Below are 24,094 nucleotides of genomic sequence, written 5' to 3' on the forward strand. Positions count from 1 at the left end.
CAGCATGGAAATAGAAGGTCAACTTTCCCGTTGAAACCATTAAATTGAACAAACAATTCAAGATAAAGCCAAAAGTGTAGAAAACTTCATTATTTTCAATTGTTCAAATGATACCTGTGCATTTAAAAGATCCATATTCCTTAAAACAAAGACACAATGTCCTAACTCTATTTGGAATTCATTGTTAGTATGGCAGCATGTAATATACGACCAATAAAAATAACAAGCACTGGACTATAAATGTCCAGTCTTTGGACAACCTTTTTGTAAGAGGACATTCTCAACTCCACTTCCAGATATCCCATATATATGCTTAATATTGTATTTCAATCTTTTGGAGATTAATATTCTCCATTGTCACGGTGGCTCACCTTACAGCCCGTAATGGTCTCTAGCAATGCTTGATTGGTTGATAACAGGCAGGGGCGGGGTTATGGTCCATCTCATTTTCTGGTATCTCAGCATTCCAGCTGCCAAGAGGTCATCATGTCATTTTCTTCCGTCCCCCCTGAGCTTTTTTCTTTGCTATTTGTCCTTGTTCCCTGGACCTATATTTGTAACAGGAGCTTCTGTTAGTTTCTTGAATGTATATGCATTTCATTTACAGTAGGAAGACAATCTATTATTCATGTAGGGCAAAAGCGACTGCATATATTTTTTTTACCCCTCGCAGGCAGGATACCTACATAGCCCATATCGTTTTCATTTCCTATCTGCCTCATTTGAGTTGTCGTTTTCACTCCGTTACAAACATGTGTTATGTAACCCTGTAACCTGCAGATTGGATTCAAGGGAAGCCGGGAATGTAGTAATTGATAAATTTGCGGTTCCAAACGTAAGCATGAAGTGTGACTAAATAACGGAGTCTCGTATTATTCTCAAGTTATATATTGAGGTTTTTCCGTAACTTGATTAGGGGCTTTACAGGACACTTAATAATGAAGAGAAAACACTGCAATTCTGTCATTCCTACATTCTATTTGACTAAAAGGAATGCTCTCTGTTTCTGTGCGAGATTATTGTTCCAGAGACTCTCTTTTTGATGATGACTTTGGTGCGAGTGCAACTGGTCAGGTCATTCCAAATCTGTACGCCGAGGATTTGAAAATAGAAAAATACTTTCCATGTAGTCACTCCCAATGAAAAAAGGCTGAATTTCTGCTTTGGCTTTTTGAAGTCAACTATTGGCAATTTTCTGTCCCTATGCCAAAATGACCGTCCTTCTACATCGTCCTATTTGGTGCATCTTCATCCCCTCCAGGGATGAGCGCCACTGCAGAAATGCTACTTGTGGATGAATAGTATCTGTGTTCCTGATAGTCCAAATATCTTCCTGTGTTTGTGTCAGACTCTTAAAGAGGCCAGCGAAAATGCCCGGAAGGACTTCCATCGGGAAGCTGAGCTGCTGACCAACCTGCAGCATGAGCACATTGTCACCTTCTATGGTGTGTGCGTGGAGAGTGACCCCCTGATCATGGTATTCGAGTACATGAAACACGGAGACCTCAACAAGTTCCTCAGGCACGGATCTTTATTTTCCTTTTTTTCCTGGAATGAATCCGTTCGCAGATTGCGTCCAGATAAGCATGACCAACATTCACCTAACACGGCTTTCTACCCACCACCCCATTTAGGGCTCATGGTCCGGATGCTGTTCTCATGGCAGAAGGCCAGACCACCAGACCAGTAGAGCTGACTCAGTCGCAGATGTTGCACATCGCCCAGCAGATAGCCTCCGGAATGGTCTACTTGGCCTCGCAGCACTTTGTGCACCGCGACCTTGCCACCAGGTACATCACCTATCCCATAACTTTATAACTTAATCAATTTCTATGACACCAGGGCCAATTCCAGTTTAAAAATGTAAAACAAATTAAAATTATTCTATTTATTCTAACCGGAGTACCTGGAGAAAACCCCCTGCTGGCATAGGGAGAACAGGCAAAATCCACAGAGGAATGCCGGAGTCCCCCAGGGATTGAACGCTTGCTCTTAGAAGAGCAAGGCGGACCTGCTAACATCTCTTTTACTGCAGCGTACAGATTTAAGTTTAAAATAAATTAAAAAAAAAAAAACGATGATGAGTGGTTTGGAAAACAGAACCCTAACCCACCTAAAATGTTTAATGTGTAGCTGTATCCAGAGTTCGAAGTGGCTACTACAGCTCATTAATAAAAGTCATCTCAATCTGCTGTTGAAGCAATTGTAAAAGTTTCACTTCAATTTCCCAAGCCTCTAATTAGTATTCGGCTACCCCAAATGCGCTGTTTCTGGGCTGACGTGTTTTGCAAACTGTCCAACAGGAACTGCCTGGTGGGTGAGAACCTGCTGGTGAAGATCGGAGACTTCGGAATGTCCAGAGACGTCTACAGTACTGACTACTACAGGGTAGGTGTATGTGTCCAACTTTATAGTTTTTACACTTTTTGCCTTAAACCCTCCCTCCCTGGTGCATGAGGCCATCTATGCTCCCCCAACCTGCATGGGCATGACTGATGAACTCCAACGGAGTTACATTAAGACACTATGTGCAGTGCAGTGTTACACGGTAACTCAGTTTTGTTAACATGGATAAAAGACTTATTTTCCCTCCGAAATCCACGAACATTGATGATAATCTGCGATTTCAAAAATTAAAAAAATAATCCTTTGTGTTATTTATCAAACATTTGTTTCTGTTATTGGATTGGATAACTTTATTCATCCCATATTCGGGAAATTTCGTTGTCACAGTAGCAAGAGGGTGAGGATACAGAAATGGGAAAGGCATTTTAGACATAGATAGGTAATAAGTAAGTGAATAAATAAATACATGAATAAATATATAAATAAATAAGCGTGTTGCTGATATATATATATATATATATATATATATATATATATATATATATATATATATATATATATATACACATATAGATGTACATGCATGCATACTATGCTACTATATTTTGATTTTAGGCATATTGGTGGTACTTGTTGAGGTGGTACTTGCTTTAAAAACATTTATTTAGACTAGTGACTTCAAGCAAATATATAATTTTGCAACGTGTAAAATAAATAAACTATGTAATTAATTTAAAATAAATAAATAAAGATTCTAGAGACACCAAGTGATTTTAATCATTTACACAACTAATCAGCTTGACAATTCCCTTTTAAATTCCCAAAACGTTGTGAGATCTGTTTTGCGAGAACTAAAAGGTGCGCAAATACCAGATTCCCCTCTGACTTTCTTTTGTATCCTGTGACAGCAAACTAGCGTTCCCCACAAATCTCCCACCGTCATCCTCCTGTTCCCCCCACTCGCCTCGCATGCCCTCGTCGCCTCAATAGAACTACGTGTGCTGAAGCTGTAGCCATAGCAACGCACAAAGGCAGCGCCGATGAGCCGCTGAGTTGTATCCAACGTTTTCTGGGAAGAAAAGTAATCAGGGAACTTGTGTTTAGTATGCTTGAAGCAGCACTGAAGATGGCAGAGGAGGGTGGTATGCGATGTGGGGGGGACGGGGGAGGAGGGGGGGGGCAGCTAGAGGAAGGGACAGCTACGCTTTGAACGCTGGAAGAGATGAAAACCAGAAACAAATATACACCAGCTGAGGAAGCAGTCAAAGATGGAAAGATAAAGAATCAGATGGGGGCGTTGTTCAACACGGGAGAGAGCAAAAATAAATGCATCCATCACAAATGACAGAAAGGATGGCGACGTTAGAAGAGATGAAAAGAATTAACTTGTGGTTCACCGTCGAGGAGAGTCAGTAAGACGTGTGTGGGGGAAGCGTGCTCGGCCTCGTGCTTACGTCAGACAGAAGTCAAAATGAGTCATAAAGGAATCATCCCTCAACGTGTGTGCGCTTGTGCGTGCGTGTATGGGAGGAAATAGAAGGAAAAGCGTAGGACTGACGAAGCCTCTTTTAACGTCACAGCATCCGCTTACACAAGAACCTGGCAGGTGCTTTGAATACTTCCATTCTCACCTTTATTCACTTCTTCTTTCAGCATGGTGCTGGAACGGCATGAGTTTCAGACCTACTGTAGATGCTTTTCTATAGTCTATACAGAGACCTTTATTAGATGGTGTACAAGCACACATTTTTCATACGTTTAGAGCTGTCATGGTTGTTCTTTTTCTTCTTTGTTTTCTTTCTTAGCCAATCTTGGTCATTTGGAGAGGATTTACAGTAGGGTTATTTTCTAGCAGTCCACTTTTAACTTGTCCGATTTAAGTGGATTTATATGAATCAGGTTTAAATTAGCAAAACCTGCGAGGCATTTACGGTAGTCGAACTTTTAACTTTTAGAGGATTAGTTGGTGGTTTTATTTAAACTTGAGGGATCTTTGTGGGATTTTGAGGTATTTCCGTGTAGCCAGCAAAGGTCTTTGAAGATTTAAAGATGAATTAGAACAACTGTTACTTTCCTTATACTTATGGATATGGATATGCACCTACCAATCACACGCATTATAACCCCACCTAGAGATGACTCAGCCTATCCAATGATTTATTCTGAGCGAATGGTAAGGTGTAACGTTTAAGAGGTTATATTAATTCAAATATGCTAAATTGTTTATTTGTGTCTTTATAATTTAGATTTCTCTGTTTTGTTGTTATTGTTAAAATGATTAAAAATCCATTCCCACTTAACACATTCACACTAAAAAATGAATACTATTTTATTACTTTGAGTTATTTTCATTATTGTGCAGTCAAGACTTTTATATCTGATGTTTTTTTTTATAAAAGCAATTAATGATTGAAATATAAATAAATCCCAAAACAAAGGCTTTCCTATCAAGCATTTGCCCTTTATATATGGTATTATGCATAAAAATAAGCAGTAAAATTAAATTCCTGTTGTGCTTGTATTGCCTATTTTTACCAACAAAACACACTCCTTTTTCTCTTTTTTATAAGGCCAACAAACTGCATTTTAATGAGGACGACAAGCAACCCTTCCAAATAAGAGCACATAATGCTTTCACACGCCCGAAACATTTCCACCAGGGTGATTCTTAAATACGCGTTAAGCAAACATTTTACAAAGCTTATTGAGATTCGACTAATTATGTTTGTTCTTTTATCTACTGTATGATAATTGTGTATGGGTGCTTTTAATTGGCAGATTTATTCTCATTAAAATTGTGTATTCATTCTTGGGCAGGCCATTATGTACTCCAACTTAGAATAATCACAGTATCCATTTATGAATAGGAGAGTGACTTATTTTCTTTTATGGAGGAGAAAAGAAACAGACACACACAATTGCACTCATTTAAAAAAATAAAAATCACTATTATATGTTTCCGTGTCAACACGGACAACAAGGCCAATTAAGGTCTGTCTGTATCAAAGCGAGCGTGGAGTTCATCACACGAGCCCTACTCGCACCACATTTTTCCAGTGGCTTTATTTTTTTATTGGCCTTGTTGCCATGGATACTAAAGCCTGCAGGTGATTGCCACTGAGTGACAAGAATCTCCTCCAATGTTCTGTTTGACCCCTCCTTTTTACTTCAATCCTTCCTCGAACACTTAGACGGATACAAGGATAAATAGGGAGAGAGAGAAAGAGAGAGCTTGTTTAGATGGTGACACGTCCAAATCGACAAAAGACATCGACTCTGCTTTTCTTTCGTACGACGAATTCTGCATAAAAATGGTGTATTAAAGCAGTATTCATGTAGTGCAGTTATGGGCAGTGCAGTTTTACCACATCACAACTGATACACCCAGATTCTTGAAAATATTCTCTTCAGCTCAGGTGGCCTGTCCATAAAATCGACATTGTTTTTCAGGTTAGTGCAGCGGCCTCACAGTTCTGAGATCGAGGTTTCAATTGCAGATGGGTTCCGATCTTCCTCTGTGGAGTTTGCATATTTTCCCCTAGCTTGAGTGGGCTTTCTCAGGGTCATCCGGTTTCCTCCTATATCACAAAAAAACATGCATGGAAGGCTGGTTGAACACTTTAAATTGCCCCTAGGTATAAGTGTGAGCATGAATGGTTGTCTGTCACCTTGTGCCCTGCGATTGGCTAGCCACTATTCAGGGTTTCCCCCGCCTGGTGCCTGAGTCAGCTGGAATAGGCTCCAGCACCCCTCACGACTCATGTGAGGATAAGCATGAATGAAAGTTTTTCAAGCAGCCAAATGCTAAATTCAGCCCGGCGGATTTCTATTTGGACAAATATGTAAGAATTACTACTTGGATTGGACTACAAAATATTAACGTGATAACAAATATCAATTTTTGTTGCTCCCCAAGAAAACAGACCTGTCTCAAACGATTTTGTATTTTATACAAAAGTGGGTTCCCAGATGGCAAGTGTTAAAACGTTCTGCTCTCTTCCCGGAGCTGTGGTGTTGGGGATTGCGTTGTAAGAAATAATTGCACCAAAGATAAAGATTCTCCTTGGAACATTTATCTGAACTAAGCAGGGCCGAAACACTCACACAAAGAATTGCAGCGCTGAGCCCATCGGAGGAGTGATCTCTGCGATGAAGTGCAGACAAATGTGTGTATTTTGATGGAATTTGCTCCCATCCACAAGCAGAAGAGGTTGTTAAGGTTACATTGCTTTTCAGGTGTCTGGATATTTACGTGAGAAGGATACAAAAAATCCAATCGTTGCAAAGGAGTCAAAGTAGTGCATGTGTTTGACTGGAGGAAAAAAAAGGACGCCCCCAAGTTGTCCCCCATAATGTTACGCTCACCATCTTATTACAACGAAAGATCTTTTCTGGGCTTTTTTCCCACGTGTACCGTGTTGGTAATACATGTTTCAGGGAAAAGCACACTTAAAGAAAATCGGGAAAGGATCAAGTTAGGATTTGAAATCCGTGTCTTTAAAGGAGTGTTTTTTTCTGCCAAAATGGCTTCACTGTAAGCTTGCCACTTAGTTGGTCTGTTATAGGGCACTGGTCTATCAGCCTCCATAGCTGTACTTTCTCCACATATTAATCTTTGGTACATTTTTTTTATTGCAGCTGTTCATGGAGTGTGATCACTCTAGTGGGCTTCGTCTCACACCAGAAAGTGTTGATAGCTCTGAAAAGTGTAGATGTTTTTCAAATTACATACTCGGATAGTATGACATTTTAGCCGTAAAGCTAGTACATCCGGGGTCCGTATTTTGGAGTTCTCAGGTTTGGGGCCAATTGAGGTGCTTGGGACAAGAATGAGAGCGTGGCATTTGTGTGGCATGTGTGTATTTTATTTTTTCTCATGCATTTTATTTTGTTCCTTCATTGGAATTCAACTCTCTTAGGAAGAACCTGGATTGGGTTAGCAATGTTAGTCTAGTCACTGCCCTGCTGTGCTCCCAGCGCTGTTGGAATGGTGGTGGGGGAGGAGATGAGTGTGGGCGGGCGTGGTGGAGTGGCCGTGCGCTCCCTCGCTCATACCCCGAAGGGTGGTTGGGGGCATCTCAGATAGGCGCGGAAAGTGCTCTACTGACTACAGCTGCGGATGGAGGGCTATCGGGCTTACCCGTGTTCTCCCATGCAGCAGTCTCATTTTCTGTAGGAGTAATGTTAACACATATTAAAATGGGCATTCGGATAACAAGGTGTCACATATAGTTGGATGTCGGTTAATTAATACTAGCTACCATACTACACATTACTCAAATTGCTTGTGCAGTCACTTGTACACGTTCACACTCTTATCTGACTTATCTCCCTCCTCATTTTCTTTCGTAATGAGCTATCTCCTCCCCTCAATAGTTTTCCATTTATTCAAAATAAACAATACAGAAATGTGTTGTGTTACACTAATTTTTTGAAGGGCCCAAATAGTAACTACAGTACATTGTAAAAACACCAATGGCATTTGTCATCACTGGCTGAAGTACAAGAGAGAGGCTGAAAAGCTATGCTTCCACTGCACGAGCTTGTTTTTTTTTTACCTGTCCCGTAAAACGCTATAAAATGCATTTATGACCGTGAAGAGGTTTGTTGAAACCGTCACAGTTGCCCTGAGCGCTTTACAGTGGCTCAGATTCACCAATTCATGCACAAAGTCAAACACCAGTGGGCGGTGCTGCTGCCATTTCCCCCTGGGAGCAATTTGGGCTTCAATGTCTTGCCCAAGGACAGTTTGACAGCGGTCTGTGGTCAGCTGAACTAACCAATTGGAACTGCTGACCCTTTGTAGAACCTGCTCAGTTGTGCGCTGGCTGCCCCGACAGCAGTTTGTGGCTTAAGAATCAGAAGTCACGCTTCCTGTCACTTAACCTGTATACCAAATGTTGTCTAGAGAATAATCCTAAAACTTAAGTATTGTGATATTTATCCCTCCTTGATTGAAAATGTATTTTGGCATCATAACAAATTCCAATTACCAAAAACTAAAATTATCACATCCAGTAAATGTGCAATGTTTGTCTGAATCTGATTTGATTTTCTGTAATTAGTTCATTCATTAAGTCTTTATTATCCTTTAAATGACACTTAATCCCTAAATCTGCATTTCCCGGGTCTTTAATGCTACAGACACAGTAAACAAACAAGAATGCTTTAGTTGACAAATTGGAAATACGAGTTTTAGCAGAAGATTTAAGAATTAAGAACCTAAGCAGGAGACCAACCTAGACTCAGAGCTTTTTTTTATTTTTTAATAAACTGATGTTTCCATTTCCCGTCTGACATTGCGTTAAAGATTTCCCAATGATGTGTGATGCATTAAAAAAGAAGTACTGTACTGTATAGGCACAAAGGTTTAAAGGTTTCTAACCGTAAATCAGCTCAGTCCACTTTTCTTCTGCTCGTAATAGACGAGCAAAATATTAAAATAAAATGCAACCATAACAAACATTTAAAGAAGGTGCCCGAGCACTTGAGCTATTAATATTTCAGACCTTTAGGGGAAATGATCAGCCATGATGAATAAAACAAAACATCTAATGGCTATGACCAAGTTGAAATCCGTAAGTGAATCAAACATGTTAAAGAACAAGTCTAGGAGATTAAATGCAGCATCCATTGTGAAACGTATGGTTTGCTGGAAAACAAATTATACCATTGCGTTCACGCCAAAAGTAGACCGTGGATAACAGCAGAATGGCTCCGGGTGTAAATCAACAAGCAGAGAAGCATAATATAAAAACCCTCCACATTCAGATGAGAGAAAAAAGAAAAAAACAACAGAAACGCAGACTTGACAGGAGGCAAAAGAAGAAACGTTTGCTTGGAAAGACTTAGCACTCCAGAGATGGAGGCGGAACGTGATGGCTATCTATGTGACCGTCCACATTTTATGACGCCATTAAATAAGCCGCTGACTAGCGCAGAAACGGGCCAAGTGCGGCGCGCAAGCCATTAATAACGGACATAAACCTCGGAAAATGGACTGTCCTATCTGCGGGGCGCGACGGAGCGAGGATCGCCGGCGAGATTCATGTTCGCCGAAAGCAATAGAGGAGTCGCCTCATACGAGAAGAAGTTTAATACACTTTTGTGCCGATTGAAGATGAAGAAAGACTTGAGCGACATCTGCATATTAAAGCAGACACTCAAAGAAATCAATTATTTCATACTGTGTGGATAGACTAAATAAAGATTGTAAACTATTACATTATTTTTAATAAGGCATGCAACATTTAAGCATGACAGCAAAACATGCAATACTTAGTTTGCTGCAGTCCCAATATACGTTATTTAAAGGCATGACTATGAGAGAATATCAAGATCTGCTTTTTATACTTCTGTTTTTCTTTTATATTTAGGACCATGATTCTAATTAAAATTTCCCATTAGCAGCACTGTGTTTTAGTACAGTTTTCTGGTAAATTTTTCTCTAGCTTTGTTTTACTTCTAAATCATGTAATATTGTCTTATGTTGGACTTGTATTTATTTACTGTGTTATTTTGCAGTTACTTCCAAAGTGCTATTTACATACATTGGGAAGTATGAAGTAGTTTACAGTTGTAAGCACTTACAGTACGTGATAAGGTCACATTGTTTCAATGTAATGATAGCGCTAAGAGGAAATCAAAGGGGTCGGTGTGATAGAATAGTGTTCAGAATGTCTGTCATCCTGTTTCAGATGTTTTCAAATCTCTCAAAATCAAAGCTATCACCAGACAAACATGCCTCAATACCAACTATACTTGTTTGTCCCAATTGACAGCCATAATGATGGAAAAGAATGAACCTAACTTGGAATTTGTCTAATTTGCATAGCATTTGACAAAATAAGTCACATTTGCCTTTAGTGCTGGTATGCACATTTGCTTTATGGTTAAGACATCATGTGTTAATGTGCGAGTCTCCCTGGCTGGAATTTGTACAAAGCATTGCTTCACTGAAGACTCAGAATTATGAATTATTGCAGTCAATTCCATGCAGTCGGTAAAAAAAAAGATTAGTGTGATCCCAGTTATCGTAATGACAACTGCTCCTATGAGACAGCCCCCTTCCAAAAGCAAAGATTTTCTTCAAAGTCTGGTTTGTAAGTACGGTAGTTAATGAAAAGAGCAAACAAAAAAGCCTCTTAGGTTGAGATTAGCAGCTAATTTCTACCCATGTCTTGCTGACTTTGCTGTGGGCTGTCACCAGTGACAGTAAGTCAAAATGTGATGATTTACCCTGATAACCTGTGACAGGCCAATGAAATTGCAATTAACTCAAATATTTATATAAGATGCACACACATCTCTAATTATATTTGTGATATGATGGCATAATAGTTTTTTCTGCATGTGGCAATCACCCGGTCCATTGGTATCTGCTTTTATTGTCAGTCATCTTCTCAAAACATCCCGTTCGTAATGAATGTTACTGACATTCGGTTCATCAAAGAGGAGGGAGAGCTTTCTCTTTTGGTGTGATGTTTGTCAGTGGAGCAGAAAAGCATGTTTTGAAGGACAGTTATACTGACAGATGGAGAAAATATGACCCCAGTAAATTTTACATTCTTAATTTGTTATTTGGTCATTTAATTTGATCAAGGTATGCAAGAGAACACAGCAAATCCCAAAGGAAATCAAGAGATAAATTAGCAGAATGAATCAGGTTGTGACAGTATAAAAACAACTAGTTGATATGCTCAAAATATATATATATATATATATATATATATATATATATATATATATATATATATATATATATATATATATATATATATATATATATACACATATATATATATATATACATATACCTATATATTTCTACATTTAATGCGTTTATGCAAATCTTGCAAGGAGGCTAAATGGTATTATATATTATATTCCTAATCTATCTTCTGCAAAAGAAATTGATTGCTTTTATTGCACAACGACAAAATTTTGAGCTAGACTGAGAGTTTAGTGAGCTCAATTTATGTACTTCGCGAGTTTTGTAATAATCGCAGGGAGTCAAATTCCACTTACTTGCGAGTCTCAATAAGTACTTTACCGGAATGAAATGTCTGCAGCCTTGTTGAAAATGCACCCATCCGGTTGATATATCCCCATTTGCATTGATGTGTGCAAATTTTCTAACTCTTTCAATCTGCCTGTCATTTTCTCCACATCTCATCATACTATTTCTCCTCCGTCTCTGTGCTCTAAGGTGGGAGGTCACACCATGTTGCCAATCCGCTGGATGCCCCCCGAGAGTATCATGTACAGGAAGTTCACCACGGAAAGTGATGTATGGAGTCTGGGTGTGGTTCTCTGGGAGATCTTCACCTACGGCAAACAGCCCTGGTACCAGCTCTCCAATAACGAGGTACGCTACATCATCCTTAATGCGTGTTTTGGACAGAAATAAGTGGGAATCAATACCAAAAGTAATGAACTGTAATTTGTGGAAAATGCTTGATGGGAGATTCAAGAACTTGATGGATTTTATTCACATAATTTGCCCAAATTAAACCCTGACAGTTTTGATGATAGAATTACATTTATAAATGTTCTTTAATTATCTGGGGAAAGCTTACTTGTGCACTAATGCTAGTGGTTATGAGAAAAAATAACTAATGCTTTTCCAACACATGAAAGCTTCTGTGCAATAGTCTTTAATTTTTTTAGTTACATAGGGAAAAGCATACGCACACACACACGTGTATATATATGTATGTATATATATATATATATATATATATATATATATATATATATAATTACAATCATGAGAATGTGTTGCTTTAACTAACACAAGCACTTCTAACTCAATTTACAGCAATGTACACCGTATGTTTTTAAGATTTTTTTTTGCCACAAGTACCACAACACATACTCTGTGACCTAGCCTGACAGTGAACGTTATTGAGAGTTCTATGTTGAGGGCAGTTTGAATATAATAAAAGTACTTTTGTATAATTAGACTTATCCATTAACACAGTTATTGTGGCACGGTCAACAGCTCTTAGAAAGGCACATAAACTGTTGAAGGGAAATAGTCCAATTTGAATGCAATGGTTGTCCCGTTATTCATTTTGTCCTTTAAGGTTGGTTTGATACTTTGATTAGCTCACTCTAGTTTCTGTCTCGCACTTTTCACTACTTTCTCTGGCACACAATCCCATGTAAACGGAAGCCAAAATAGGAACATGGAATTTTACAAAAGTGCTCTTATCACATGGTCACATGTTCAGTTTAAAACAACGGCCCAGCACATAGAGATTCTATTAAATATTTAATGGGACTTACAAGTCTCCCTTTTCCCAGGCCTTGACCCAGTTTCAGGGAAAGGCTGTCATCTAGACCCCTTTCACCTGGCCTTCAACACTTATGACCTCTCAAGTCATTTTCTTTTATTTTGCAAGTCACTCTGGTTACATCCATGTTAAACCTTTGGGCCTACGTATTGACTTCCATCCAGACCTAGTGACCTCAAAAAGATAGGAAGAGATGAGATTTCAAATGTCGCACGGATCAAAATATTGACTTTGCAAAGACTATATTACAGTAATAATTAGAGATGTACCGATACTGACTTTTTCCCTTCCGATCCAATCCAATTTTTCTCAAAATGGGTTTTGCCAAAACCGATTCCGTTCCGATCTGGTTCTCATATTTTTAGGCCTGTAACAATAATACAAAATATAATGTAACCATTAAATAATAATTCACACTGTTTGCATTAAAGTCAAGAAATAATCTGTTTACAAATATTACATGATGCTCAGTTACGGTCATTAGCTTCTAAAGAGAAGTAGATATTGACATATTGTATAGTATTTGCCTACTGGTTATATTTACAGAAGACAAATAGCAAAATGGTACTAAAACTACTGGATCGAATCGAATCTTGTGACCCAAGCGGATACTATCCCATACTCCAAAAAATAGTCATACTAGGCCCAGAGACTGTTTGGTATTTTTGGATTGAAAGTGTCAGAGAGGTAAATTATTCATCTAACTACGAGATAGCAAGTAACGCAAGTGGTTGCCACGTCTCTGGAACTAGACGGTGGTGCCGTACAAGTTGAAGTGCCTCTCAAAGCTTCCTTTGAAGAATTTTACCTCGTACTCCCAGCAAGTAGCGACGTCTAATCCGCGTGCTTGTCACTTCCGTTTGCGTCAGACTTCACCTCCCGGGTTAATAATTTATGGACGCTGACATTTTTTTGTCGCCGCTTCTGTGCCGCGAGGCGAAGCGCCGCTTTCATCACTCTGGAGAGCCGGCGTTTACCTCATGTGTTTGCATCTCCCACCGCCCTCCTCGCTTTCCTCAGGTGATCGAGTGCATCACCCAGGGCAGGGTGCTGCAGCGCCCCAGGACCTGCCTCAAAGAGGTGTATGACCTTATGCTTGGGTGCTGGCAGAGGGAGCCCCATATGAGACTCAACATTAAGGAAATCCACGGCCTGCTTCTCAACCTGGCAAAAGCATCGCCGGTCTACCTGGATATACTGGGATGAGCGCGCTGGTGAGCGCAACGCGTCGCTGTACAGGATGCAAAAACAACTTTTAAAGGCAATCAAAAAAGAAAAGAAAATTCCGTTAATGCCTATTTTCCCTCTTCCTCTTCTGATTCTGAAGAGGGGAAAGCTCCATTTGGAACGCTTTGCTGGATTTAACAGAGTGACTCATTTCAACTGGGAATGCTTCTTGGAACTTTTCCATGTAAATATCAAACTGTAGGAAGGTTGTCTTTTCTTTCAGAGGATTTGGCTCAGTGTTATTTTGAGCCCCTAATGAGTCTGCGCACCTCCTCCGCTCCATTCCATAAACACACTTACACCCCCCTCAAAATTTAGATTAGATTAGAACTTTATTTCATCCCGTATTCAGACATTTTCCTTGGTTGCAGTAGAAAGACAGACACAAGACACACAAGACATTGTAGACCTAGGTGAAAAAACTGGAGCCACACACAGGAAGTCCACAAGGTGGTGACATTCTGCAGACTGAGACAGGTTACCGCACAGTCCCTCAGTAGTCTGGAGGTTTTAAAGATCATCTTCGTTGCCTAGATCCTCCTAAGCTTCATTAAATTCACTAAATTCAAGAAAGGCTGCTGAAGGATGGACAAGCGAGCAAATTCCCTAGACCAAATATCGGCAAATGAAATAGTAAATATTACTAATGTATTTAATGACTATATCATTTTAAATAATTGCTCTTCTAATGAATCCCTACACAAACTACAGAACCTCCCTGCGTTCCTTTTCCAACAGTGTACAATTTCTTATCATTTTACCAATATTTTTTAAATTTTCTATTCCAATTTCTATGGCAGACCATTAGGCAGCAAATTAGTATGACTCATCCAAGTGGATGTAGGATTGCCACCTACAAATGCTCCTTCTTTAAAATGCATGACTCAACTGCCAGGCTTGCTACGTATACATTTTGTGACTACATCATTTTTAATAGAAAGTAACATGATGACCACTCAAAAGCTGCCCCGCACCCACACTTTGAAAAGTAACAGATGCTTCACTTCTGTCAGTGTCGGGGGTCAATTGATTGAGACAGCTATCGAGGTTAAAGGGGTTGTTGTAAAAGAGGGTGGGGGGGCTTTAATTGAGGCAAAGTTCGACATCAGTGGCTTGCTTTTTGACTTTGGAAAACGGACTTGTGATAAGTCTTATCAAGTCTTATTATTATTTAAAAGTAGATGTACTAACCACAACATCTTACTGTAGAATCTGGAATTATGGACCATTCCACAGAAACCTGACATCTTTCACACATGGTTAAAATGACATAGTCTACCAGAAAGGTGTTTATTTGATTAATAAATGTTAAAAGAATTCTTGTTTTATGAAGAAATGTTCACCAAAATGCATTCATTTTAAGGTTAAAAATAAGGTTAAAATTGTGTTTGATCATGCTTTTGTAAGCAGATCCTTCCTTAGCATTTCGCAATTGGCTAAACAATCAACTCCTGACTTTGGCCGTTTTTTTTAGCTTTGAGGGTTGTGCAGTCATTTTGTCTAATTGATCAAAATGAAGGCTATTAGTCTGTTTATTATAATGAATAACGCCTTTTTATTTAACATAAAATAGGCCAAAATTTGAAGTGAAAACTGCAATTACCAATTTTACAAAAATATTTTCCAACTTGGAAAGCTTTTTAAAAGCACAATAAGAACAGCTGAAAATATATATTTTTTAAAACTAAGACCCAAGTGTCTAGTTCTGTTTTAATACCTCACATATTTTTAAACCATTTCATTATTATTTAACATTATATGCTACCAATTTTTACTTTTACAAAATGCAATTAACTTCCCTCTTTTTTTTCTCACTTCCTTTTGCCTTTCACAAGAAATCACAGCCTGTGTAGGTGGGATAGCATTTTCTGGTCAAATTAAGCTCAATTGCTATTTATAGTCCTCTCACAATACACTTTTTCAACATAGAAATTTACCAAATCACAACCTACTGTAGACCGCAAAATTAATGTTTATATCTGCTTCCGACGCCCGCATGTAAACATTTTACACCTTAGTTTACCCGTGTAAGATTGCCAACTACTTTGTATTTTCCTGTCTGACAGAGCTCCTGATCCCCGAGCGGTAAAATGTGGGGTGAGATATGCAGCAGGTGCGGTTCTTCTGGTCAACTCCTATTAAATGCCCAGGCCTCTTAGCACTCAGACATGCTTGAAAATGTGTGTGTGTTACACAAACTGTTTACCTTCTCCCACCATCCTTCCATCCTTACACACACACACACACCCTCCGCTAGACACTCACGACAGTCCAAGGAGGAAATTGAATTGTGCATGTTTTATTATTTGAGCGCTGCAGTCCTCTGTAATGGTGTAATGTATATTTCATTACGGGGCTTAATGGGCTCCATTAGCGCGGGCCTCCTCGCAGACATTCAAGACTTATTGTTTTATGGCACAGAGGGAAAAGGGGGAAAGGACGGCGGAGAGGGATGAGGACATGTGTTGGGGGGAATGGAGTGTGGAGTCAAGGGCTTGGGAGGAAAAGGTTGATGGCAAGATGCTGGAGTGGTACAGTAAGGGTGGATGTCCTTGCTGTATAGTGAGGTCCTTGGGGACTCGGTGAAAGTGGGCATCCATCATTTCACAACGTGTGCACCAGGAGTGAGGAAGGGATTTTTGTTTTGTTTTTTCTCCCCCCACTGTGTTTTTCTATTGTTTGTTGGCTCCGGAGTATATTTAATGCCGAAATTGGAGGAGTTTGATATACAGCAAAAGCCTGCTATTGGCGCGGGATAGTGTCCATACAATGCCAGTATTCTGAGGTAAAGTGATGTATATACAGAATATTACAAACTATTATCACAAAATCCATTTTTTGGGGAAGAGCGGGTAACTATACCTTAAAAAATAGGGCTTTTGGTGGTCAAAAATATACTATAAGTCCCACTTGAGTTTTAGTCGCAAGCACGGAAAAATTAAGTTTGACATATAGTCCAGAAAATACAGTAGTATTTTTATTATAAGTGGACATTTTCTGGTAATGCACATGTGAGGTGGATATTCCTTGACGTCCACTAATAAACCCTGCTAAAATTAAAATGTTCCTCCCCGATGCACAAAGATAAGTTTGGGTTGTATCACTTCAACATTGAGTGGAAAGAAAAAAAAAACCTAATGAACTCTTAGAAGTTTCCTTCATATCTGCATGAAACATAAAAATGAGGCAATTTTCTTCTTTCTTTACAATAGAGCATCATTTATTTCAGTTTTTTCCAACTAATTAGCAGCCAGACAAGCTCATCCTTTAAGCAAGGGGTCTCCAAAGTATTCCACAAAGGACTTCAGGATTTAATTGCAATCAAATAAGACGAAGCCATTTCACAAATCTAATGTCATACAAGAGTAATTAATCATTGGATTGTAGTCAGTTGCTCTGTATTTTAGCTAAAATCTCCTTGATCAATTTGAATGTGCTGGATTAGTTTAAACAACAGCCAGGTGAGGACCGGTTTGGAGACCACTGCTTTAAACTTTATAAATTAAATTTTGGTTTAGAGAATTTCTTTAGGTGGACTGAAAAAGCTTGCATACACACACACATTTTCAATAAATGTAGAAATCCATTTATCAATGGCTTTATTGTTCATGTCATATTTGTTATAGTTATAAAATCACCCCCACGAGCCGCAGCACAAGTGAAGGGGGGAGATTGCCTCCAGTTGCCTAAATATAGACAACTATAATTACGCCATCAGCAGCGCAAATTGACCTCTTTCAAATATGGTGAAAAGACCAACAATCAGTCTAACAATTTTGCAGCGTGTCAAGGCAGTTTTGCGTTGAACGAAAATCCAGCTCCTATATTCAGTCACCTGCATGAGACAGCAAGATTCACCGTGTAAATACAAAATGCATGAAAGGATTTTTAAAATACTATTACTATAAAGAAAAAAAAATCTCAGTCCATAACCACAGTCATTTTGTGTTCCAAAATATTCATGTAATAATAATAACAATGATAATGATAAGAAGGATAATATGTGGAATTCGAGGTCTTCATTTAATGAATACAGCACTTGATGATATTGTTGTATGTGTATACTTGATTTGATGAGTTGTTTCATTGGGTTGGTTTGTATACGTATGTTATATTCAGTATTATGAAGCATTTTTTGTACATTTTCTTTTCTATGGCTGACTTTTTTTAGCTGTGAAAACTGTTAAAGACTTTCAATGCTTTTTTAAGATTTCTATGTTCAAAATAATTCCCAACCATTCACTGCATTAGCACACATCCACTCTGGGCAATAATGCAGAAGACCGAGTACAGAGTGATAAACAAATCACATTACACATTACTGGCTAACAAAAAAACAAAAAGTCAAATAGATGCCAGTGCTTTCACTGTTAGATTTATTTCAACCATTTAAATCTTTCAAATGAAAAGTAGTATAGTCCTTTTTGCCTTTTAAATCATGGTATTGTTGCTTCCCCTGACACATCATTTAAATGGTAGAGTCTGTTATGCCCTTTTGTTTTAATCTACTTGATATTCTTTGACCTGAAAAGTGACAACATTTTTGTTTTTTCCTTCACAATGGTGTTTCTCTCACCTCAGCTCCCTCTCAAAAATGGACCATTCCATTTTCATCATCTCCCGTCATATTCTTTTCTTATATTCATAGCATTGATTTATGCATAGCAAAGCATAAAATGTGACAACATCCATTATCTGTTTAAAAAAAGAAATAAAATACGGTATTGTCTAGGAAGTAGTAACCTGAAAAAAAAACCTATTGACATACACATTTTTCCAACTTGTATTGGATGAATGTTTTCTTTGTTGTTGGAGTTCCTTGGAAGCATTTACCCCTCATTTAGGAATGAAGAATGACATAGTAAGTAGCCTGCTTACCCACAAATGGGCAAACATTCAGCCCTCTTCCGAATTGTTTTTTTTTTTTTCACTTTATGGACAAAGCGAACAATGGCATGCTTTTGAGTCAAGACAAATTGTAAAGAACATACTGTGTGAATGGAAGGGAGTGACAATCAAAGACTTTGGACTTCTTCTCTTCTTCAAGTGACCTATTGTACCATAGACTTCTTTCCTCTTTTATGCTGCCTATACTGTATGTGTATGTCCCTAGAAGTGCTTCTTTTTCTTCTTCTTGTTTTTTGTAAAGGGAAAAAAACAAATTGGCGAGGAATGACAAACTTGTGTATAAATGTGAATAAGCTGCTGAACAAAACAAAGAGTTGCTGACTGTGTCTGAAATGTTGTTTCCTTGTCCTCGTTCCATCTTTCTACAACACAGATAAAAGAACTCCCCGACAGCCTGATCTGATCTCATTGCAATTTAGTAAGAAGTGATACAAAATGTTCAGCTGTGTAAAATATGGTTAAAGCACAACCTGTCCTAGCATACATAGAGTCATTTCAACAAAAGCATGTGTGACTTAAAAATTATTTAAAGTTAGGAAAATGAGAAAGTGTAACATTACTAGATTGGTTAAAAGATTTTTTGCCTATCACAAGTGATCAAAAAAACCAATTTGTAGAGCTGAAATCATACATTAAACATATATATGGAAATATCCTGATTACAAGATGAAATAAAGTTCTAATCTAAACCAATGTCAAGAAAATAGCATATAGTATATGTACTACTTGTATTTTTTACAATGCCAGTAATCATTGTAGTATAGTAATAGTGCACATTCAAATCAAACTGAAAAAAAACCTTGTGTCATGCTCAAAAACCAAGAGGTCATTGTCTCACAATGGACTGATTTTCCTTCAAATTCCGGGTAACTGTCAAGACAGTTTGAAATTGACTTTAGCAAACTGAATTTCAACGTACACATGAATTAGGCCCATCGCGGGGATAAGCAATACAGAAAAATGAATGAATAATCCCTTCGTTAGGTGTTGGTTATGTTGTGTTTTTCGCCCTGTGACTGCTCATTGAGTTCACCTGTCCTTTCCCACCCCCAGTGTATCTCCTGCTTGCTGCCTCTTGTGTGACCCAGTTGTTTCTAATTGTCTCATCAACCCATGTGTGTCTATTTTAACCCCGTGTGTTTGTCAGTCTTGGATCATTTGTGTTTGTCATGCTCGTGTCCATGTCCTATGACCCTGGGTTCCCCACGTCCTCCCCATCAGGTTTGATTCTGTTATTTGATTTCAAAGTCTTTGTTATTTTTTGATGACCCTGTCACAGTTTTTGTTTGTGCACTCTACTCCCCGTCTTTGGACCTGAACACGCTCACGATCCGCAAAACCGGACAATCTTAAGGGTAAACTTTGGAATAGCTGTTCCCCGTAGTGACCTTAAAAGGTTAATGAAATGAGTCTCTGTAGCATTGCCAAGATAACACGATGTAGAATTTCAAGTGTGAAACATCACATGACCAGCGAGGGCTGAGCTTTACTCCTGAGACACATGATAATGTTTCCGTGTGTCATGATCCATATCCCTTAATCGCCGTGTCTTTCACAACCTTTAAATGACAGTGTTAGTTAACAGAGCGCAAATACCACAAAGCTTGCGCTTAAGATTATCTTTGAGCTTCAATGCTTCCTGCACAAGAGATGAATGAAAATGTTCTTTGATAAACTATACCACAGGCAACCTTTTGCCTTCTGAGAGCCAGTCCTGTTTTTATACTTCTAACGTGGGCTCTGAAGGTTTTTTTGATGACTTTATGGGACTTATTTTAATGGAATGCGTCCTGTTGCCACACCTGTTTTAGAATTTGGAAGGCCGGTCTGCATGCAAAGGCAGCAAGGGTACTTTCTGGACAAAAGGAGGACTTTTTCTACACTTTTGGTACAAGGTAAGATCATTTCCGTGTCATTTCACAGCATAGATTTCCCTCGCTCCCTAAGGTTTCAAATCCGGTTTGGATCTAAAGTTAAGGTTTGAATATAGGGTTTAAAATACGTTTCAAATCGGGTGTTAGTTTCTAAATTAGGGTGAGTTTTAATTGTAGTTCTGATTTCAATTTGGTCAAGTAAACAGTGCAGAGATTTGTCTTTTTCAACGTGTGACTTGGCATTCGGTGATGCACTTGCTGCTAATTATAGTTTAGTTCTACATAACTCTCCTCATCCTGGAAAATACGACAGCTGTGGGAGCGAGAACTCTTGATGGCAGGAAGAACATACACACAAAGTGAGGGGAGGGTGCCGGGCGGATGCTTTGTAATGACGCCAGCGTCAATTATCCAGTCAGCGTGGTCAAAAAAGAACCAACACGTGGTTATTAAGACTTCAACAGGCCTTGCTGCACCTGCGTATCACATCAGACACACTGTGAAGAGGACATGTATCAGTGTGTGCTTGCGAGTGTGTGGGTGTGTGCATATGTGGGTGTGATGATGAATATGCTCTTCCCTCTGAACATTATTAAACCGAAAAACACTCATTTCTGACAAAGCACCCAAAATGTCTTGAAAGATTGTGAATGAGAATGTTGAATTTCTCACACAAAAGAAAAGTAATGGTCAGTCCCTATCATTTTTAGTACAATTTTCTTATGACACATGGATTAGCCCCTTTTATTTTTTGTCTACCTAATGAAAAAAAAACATTTATTTTCAACACATTATGTAAAATTCACCGTAACTATTCAGTGAACAAATTCATTTTAAAAATGGCGACACATTCTAACACCGAATATCTGATCAATTTAACTTTCAACATGCTGAATGATATATTGCATCATGGAACTTTTTGTTCTGGCAAAACCAATCGTAATTCCCCAAACACACACGCATGATCTGTTATCTTTAGTTCTATTCAATTTGAATTACATTTTCCTTTAAATGATTATTGAATTTTTGCTAGGTTCCTAAGCCTTTAAACTAAAAATAAAGTTTACTTTTCTTCCAATAAAAATGTACTTAAGGATTATAATACATGCATTGCATGTTAGTGCCATTCGTTTTTTTTACATTATTTACCATTATAGTACTCCCCCCCCATACTTATGTTTAACGGCACATCCATGCTCCTCTTTCACTCAAACCAATCTTTTAGAGATTGCAGGAGAAATATGAGGAGCAGTTATGATATGTGAAGGTGAATAAAAACAATACTGGCATTTTTAGCCTCAGGAGTTCCCTCAATACATAAAAGCGACCGCTCCCAAAGGAAAAAGACGGTAAAAGAAGGGCAAACTAGTGAACGGGAGTCATTCTTTATTCCGCGTGGTCTCTTCCCGCTCGAGTTTCCTGTTCTAGCCAAATGGAACAGCCAGCAGCGGGATCAAGATTTATGAGCTTGGAAATATAAGACACTTGTTGTTGGGGTGGATGATAGGAGACAAGGTGGTGGAACAGAGGGCCTTCAATTGTGGGCTATTTAACCTAGTGGACACGGCATCACAGTTCTGGGGTTGCGGGTTTGATCCTGGGTCGGTCCCTACTGTGTGGAGTTTGAATTTTCTCCAGGTATTCTGGTTTCCTCTCACGTCCCAAAAACGGTACTCGGATGATTCGCCTAAAGACGTTTCGCCGACGGACGTTTGACAGACGGACAGGTCGCCGAATGGACATTCCACCAAACGTTCGGTCGTTCGGCCGAATGAACGTTCGGTGGAACGTCCATTCGGCGACCTGTCCATCTGTCAAACATCCGTCGGCGAAACGTCGTTAGGCGAATCATCCGGTCACGCCCAAAAACGTGGATGGTAGGCTGGTTGAAGACTCTAAATTGCCCCTTGGTATGAGTGTGACCATGAATGATTGTCCGTCTCCTTGTGCCCTGCGATTGGCTGGCCACCGATTCAGTGTGCCGCACCTCGTTCCCGTATTTAGCTAGGATAGGCTCCAGCACCCCCGTGACCCATGTGAGGATAAGCGGTTTGAAAGATGAATGAATGAGTTCCTTCATTAAATTCAGCGATTTTATGTTAAAAAAAAATCTATTGCCAGCTTTAAAATATGTGCGGGCAACAATAAAACTGCAATTAGTTGTCAAATGGGGGCCACAAAATATCATCCGGGATTAATTGCAGAGGGACATAACTTAACAGAAGCAGGTCTCGACTTGCACGTTCTGTGAGTGTAATCTTTAAATGAGGATAGCCAAAAAAAACAACAGCTTCATTTTCTCTTTAGTCCTACAATTACCCAGGACAAGAAATTAGAACCGTATATTTTGATATTCAACACATTGCCTGCGAGCGTCTTTTCTGATGTAATAATGGGTGTTGTGTTCTATTACCGATAATGTTTTTCATTTGCTAATTACGCTGCGTCCTGTACTTGTCCCATCATCTGGGATGTTGGTGTCCTTTCAAAATGTCTCAAAGGGCATAGTGGAAAGCACCAAAACACACAAAGAAGAAGCAACCGTGTCGAAAATAGAATATTTTTCTTATTCACGGCAAGGTGGCGTATAACATACATTCACAAATAACTTTGATTATTTCCCTTTTGGAATTGGATTCAAAACTTGGCTATTGTGTCAAATATTTCCAGATCAACATTTGATTACAGCAGTCTTCACAATTGTATTAAAGCTTTGAAAAAAAACATTAATTTCAGCTTTTTTTGCAATTAGGCAAGACAAATTTGAAAACTTTGAGGCTCCACTCAAAAATTATTCATGACATAAAACGGCGTGGGAGCTTGTGGAGGGAGGCACAATCAATGAAATAAAAGGGCAAATCCTATATAATTTTTTTGAAATGAATGAGAGACAGCGCCACAGATCCTCCTGATGGAGTCTCTAGCAAAGTGTTTATGACGGCCCAGCGCCAGCCAGCGTAATGAGTTGACGGTCAGATCAATCCCTCCTGCTTAGGCCTTGCGATCAATAGCTTTGTTTTGACATCCTACATTAACACGAAACTAATTGACGCCATCGCTAAATGCTCTTGAGAAACAAACAGACATTGCATCGCGACATCAACAACAGCAATGACAACTTTGCTCGGTTAGCTATCAAATATGTCCGCTTCATCTTAAGGTTGTTTGGAAGCACGATATTAAGGTTATGGGTATTATTTATTTGGGCCTTCATTAGCAAAGATTCTCAAAGGGCTGCACAGACCCACAGTTTGTTACAATTAACAGTATTTCCTAATCTAGATGATCCATTTAGCAGGATCTCCCTTCTGAGCAGGTAAAAAAGGATGCCACATTACTATATTGCAATATAAATCAACTGCATCCTAAACTGGTTACCAGTCAGTAGGGGGAAAAAAGTTGATGCATAGGAACCACATCTTGTTAAATTTGAAGTTTATA

The 24,094-nt window shown here is 38.9% G+C and overlaps 1 protein-coding gene and 1 long non-coding RNA gene across 4 annotated transcripts in view; one reads left to right on the forward strand and one right to left on the reverse strand.

Annotated features, from left to right (window-relative positions):
- Positions 1 to 15,231, forward strand: part of ntrk2a (neurotrophic tyrosine kinase, receptor, type 2a) — a 55,595-nt gene extending 40,364 nt beyond the window's left edge. For 2 of the 3 annotated variants that reach the window (XM_077600623.1, XM_077600625.1), the window contains 5 exons: positions 1,349 to 1,521; positions 1,635 to 1,790; positions 2,304 to 2,394; positions 11,555 to 11,713; positions 13,665 to 15,231. In XM_077600623.1, coding sequence (XP_077456749.1) covers positions 1,349 to 1,521; positions 1,635 to 1,790; positions 2,304 to 2,394; positions 11,555 to 11,713; positions 13,665 to 13,850 — 765 coding nt within the window. In that variant the 3' untranslated portion in view covers positions 13,851 to 15,231. The remainder of the gene's footprint in view (positions 1 to 1,348; positions 1,522 to 1,634; positions 1,791 to 2,303; positions 2,395 to 11,554; positions 11,714 to 13,664) is intronic. The other variant, XM_077600624.1, reaches the window with a different exon arrangement.
- On the reverse strand, positions 12,156 to 13,488 carry LOC144074730 (uncharacterized). Its single transcript, XR_013300374.1, has 3 exons — positions 13,453 to 13,488; positions 12,924 to 13,011; positions 12,156 to 12,810 (listed from the first exon to the last, which is right to left on the reverse strand). It is a non-coding gene; the product is annotated as an uncharacterized LOC144074730 (long non-coding RNA).
- Positions 15,232 to 24,094: the final 8,863 nt, after the last annotated feature.

Source organism: Stigmatopora argus, chromosome 5 (assembly GCF_051989625.1).
Source record: "Stigmatopora argus isolate UIUO_Sarg chromosome 5, RoL_Sarg_1.0, whole genome shotgun sequence".
Lineage (NCBI taxonomy): Eukaryota > Metazoa > Chordata > Actinopteri > Syngnathiformes > Syngnathidae > Stigmatopora > Stigmatopora argus.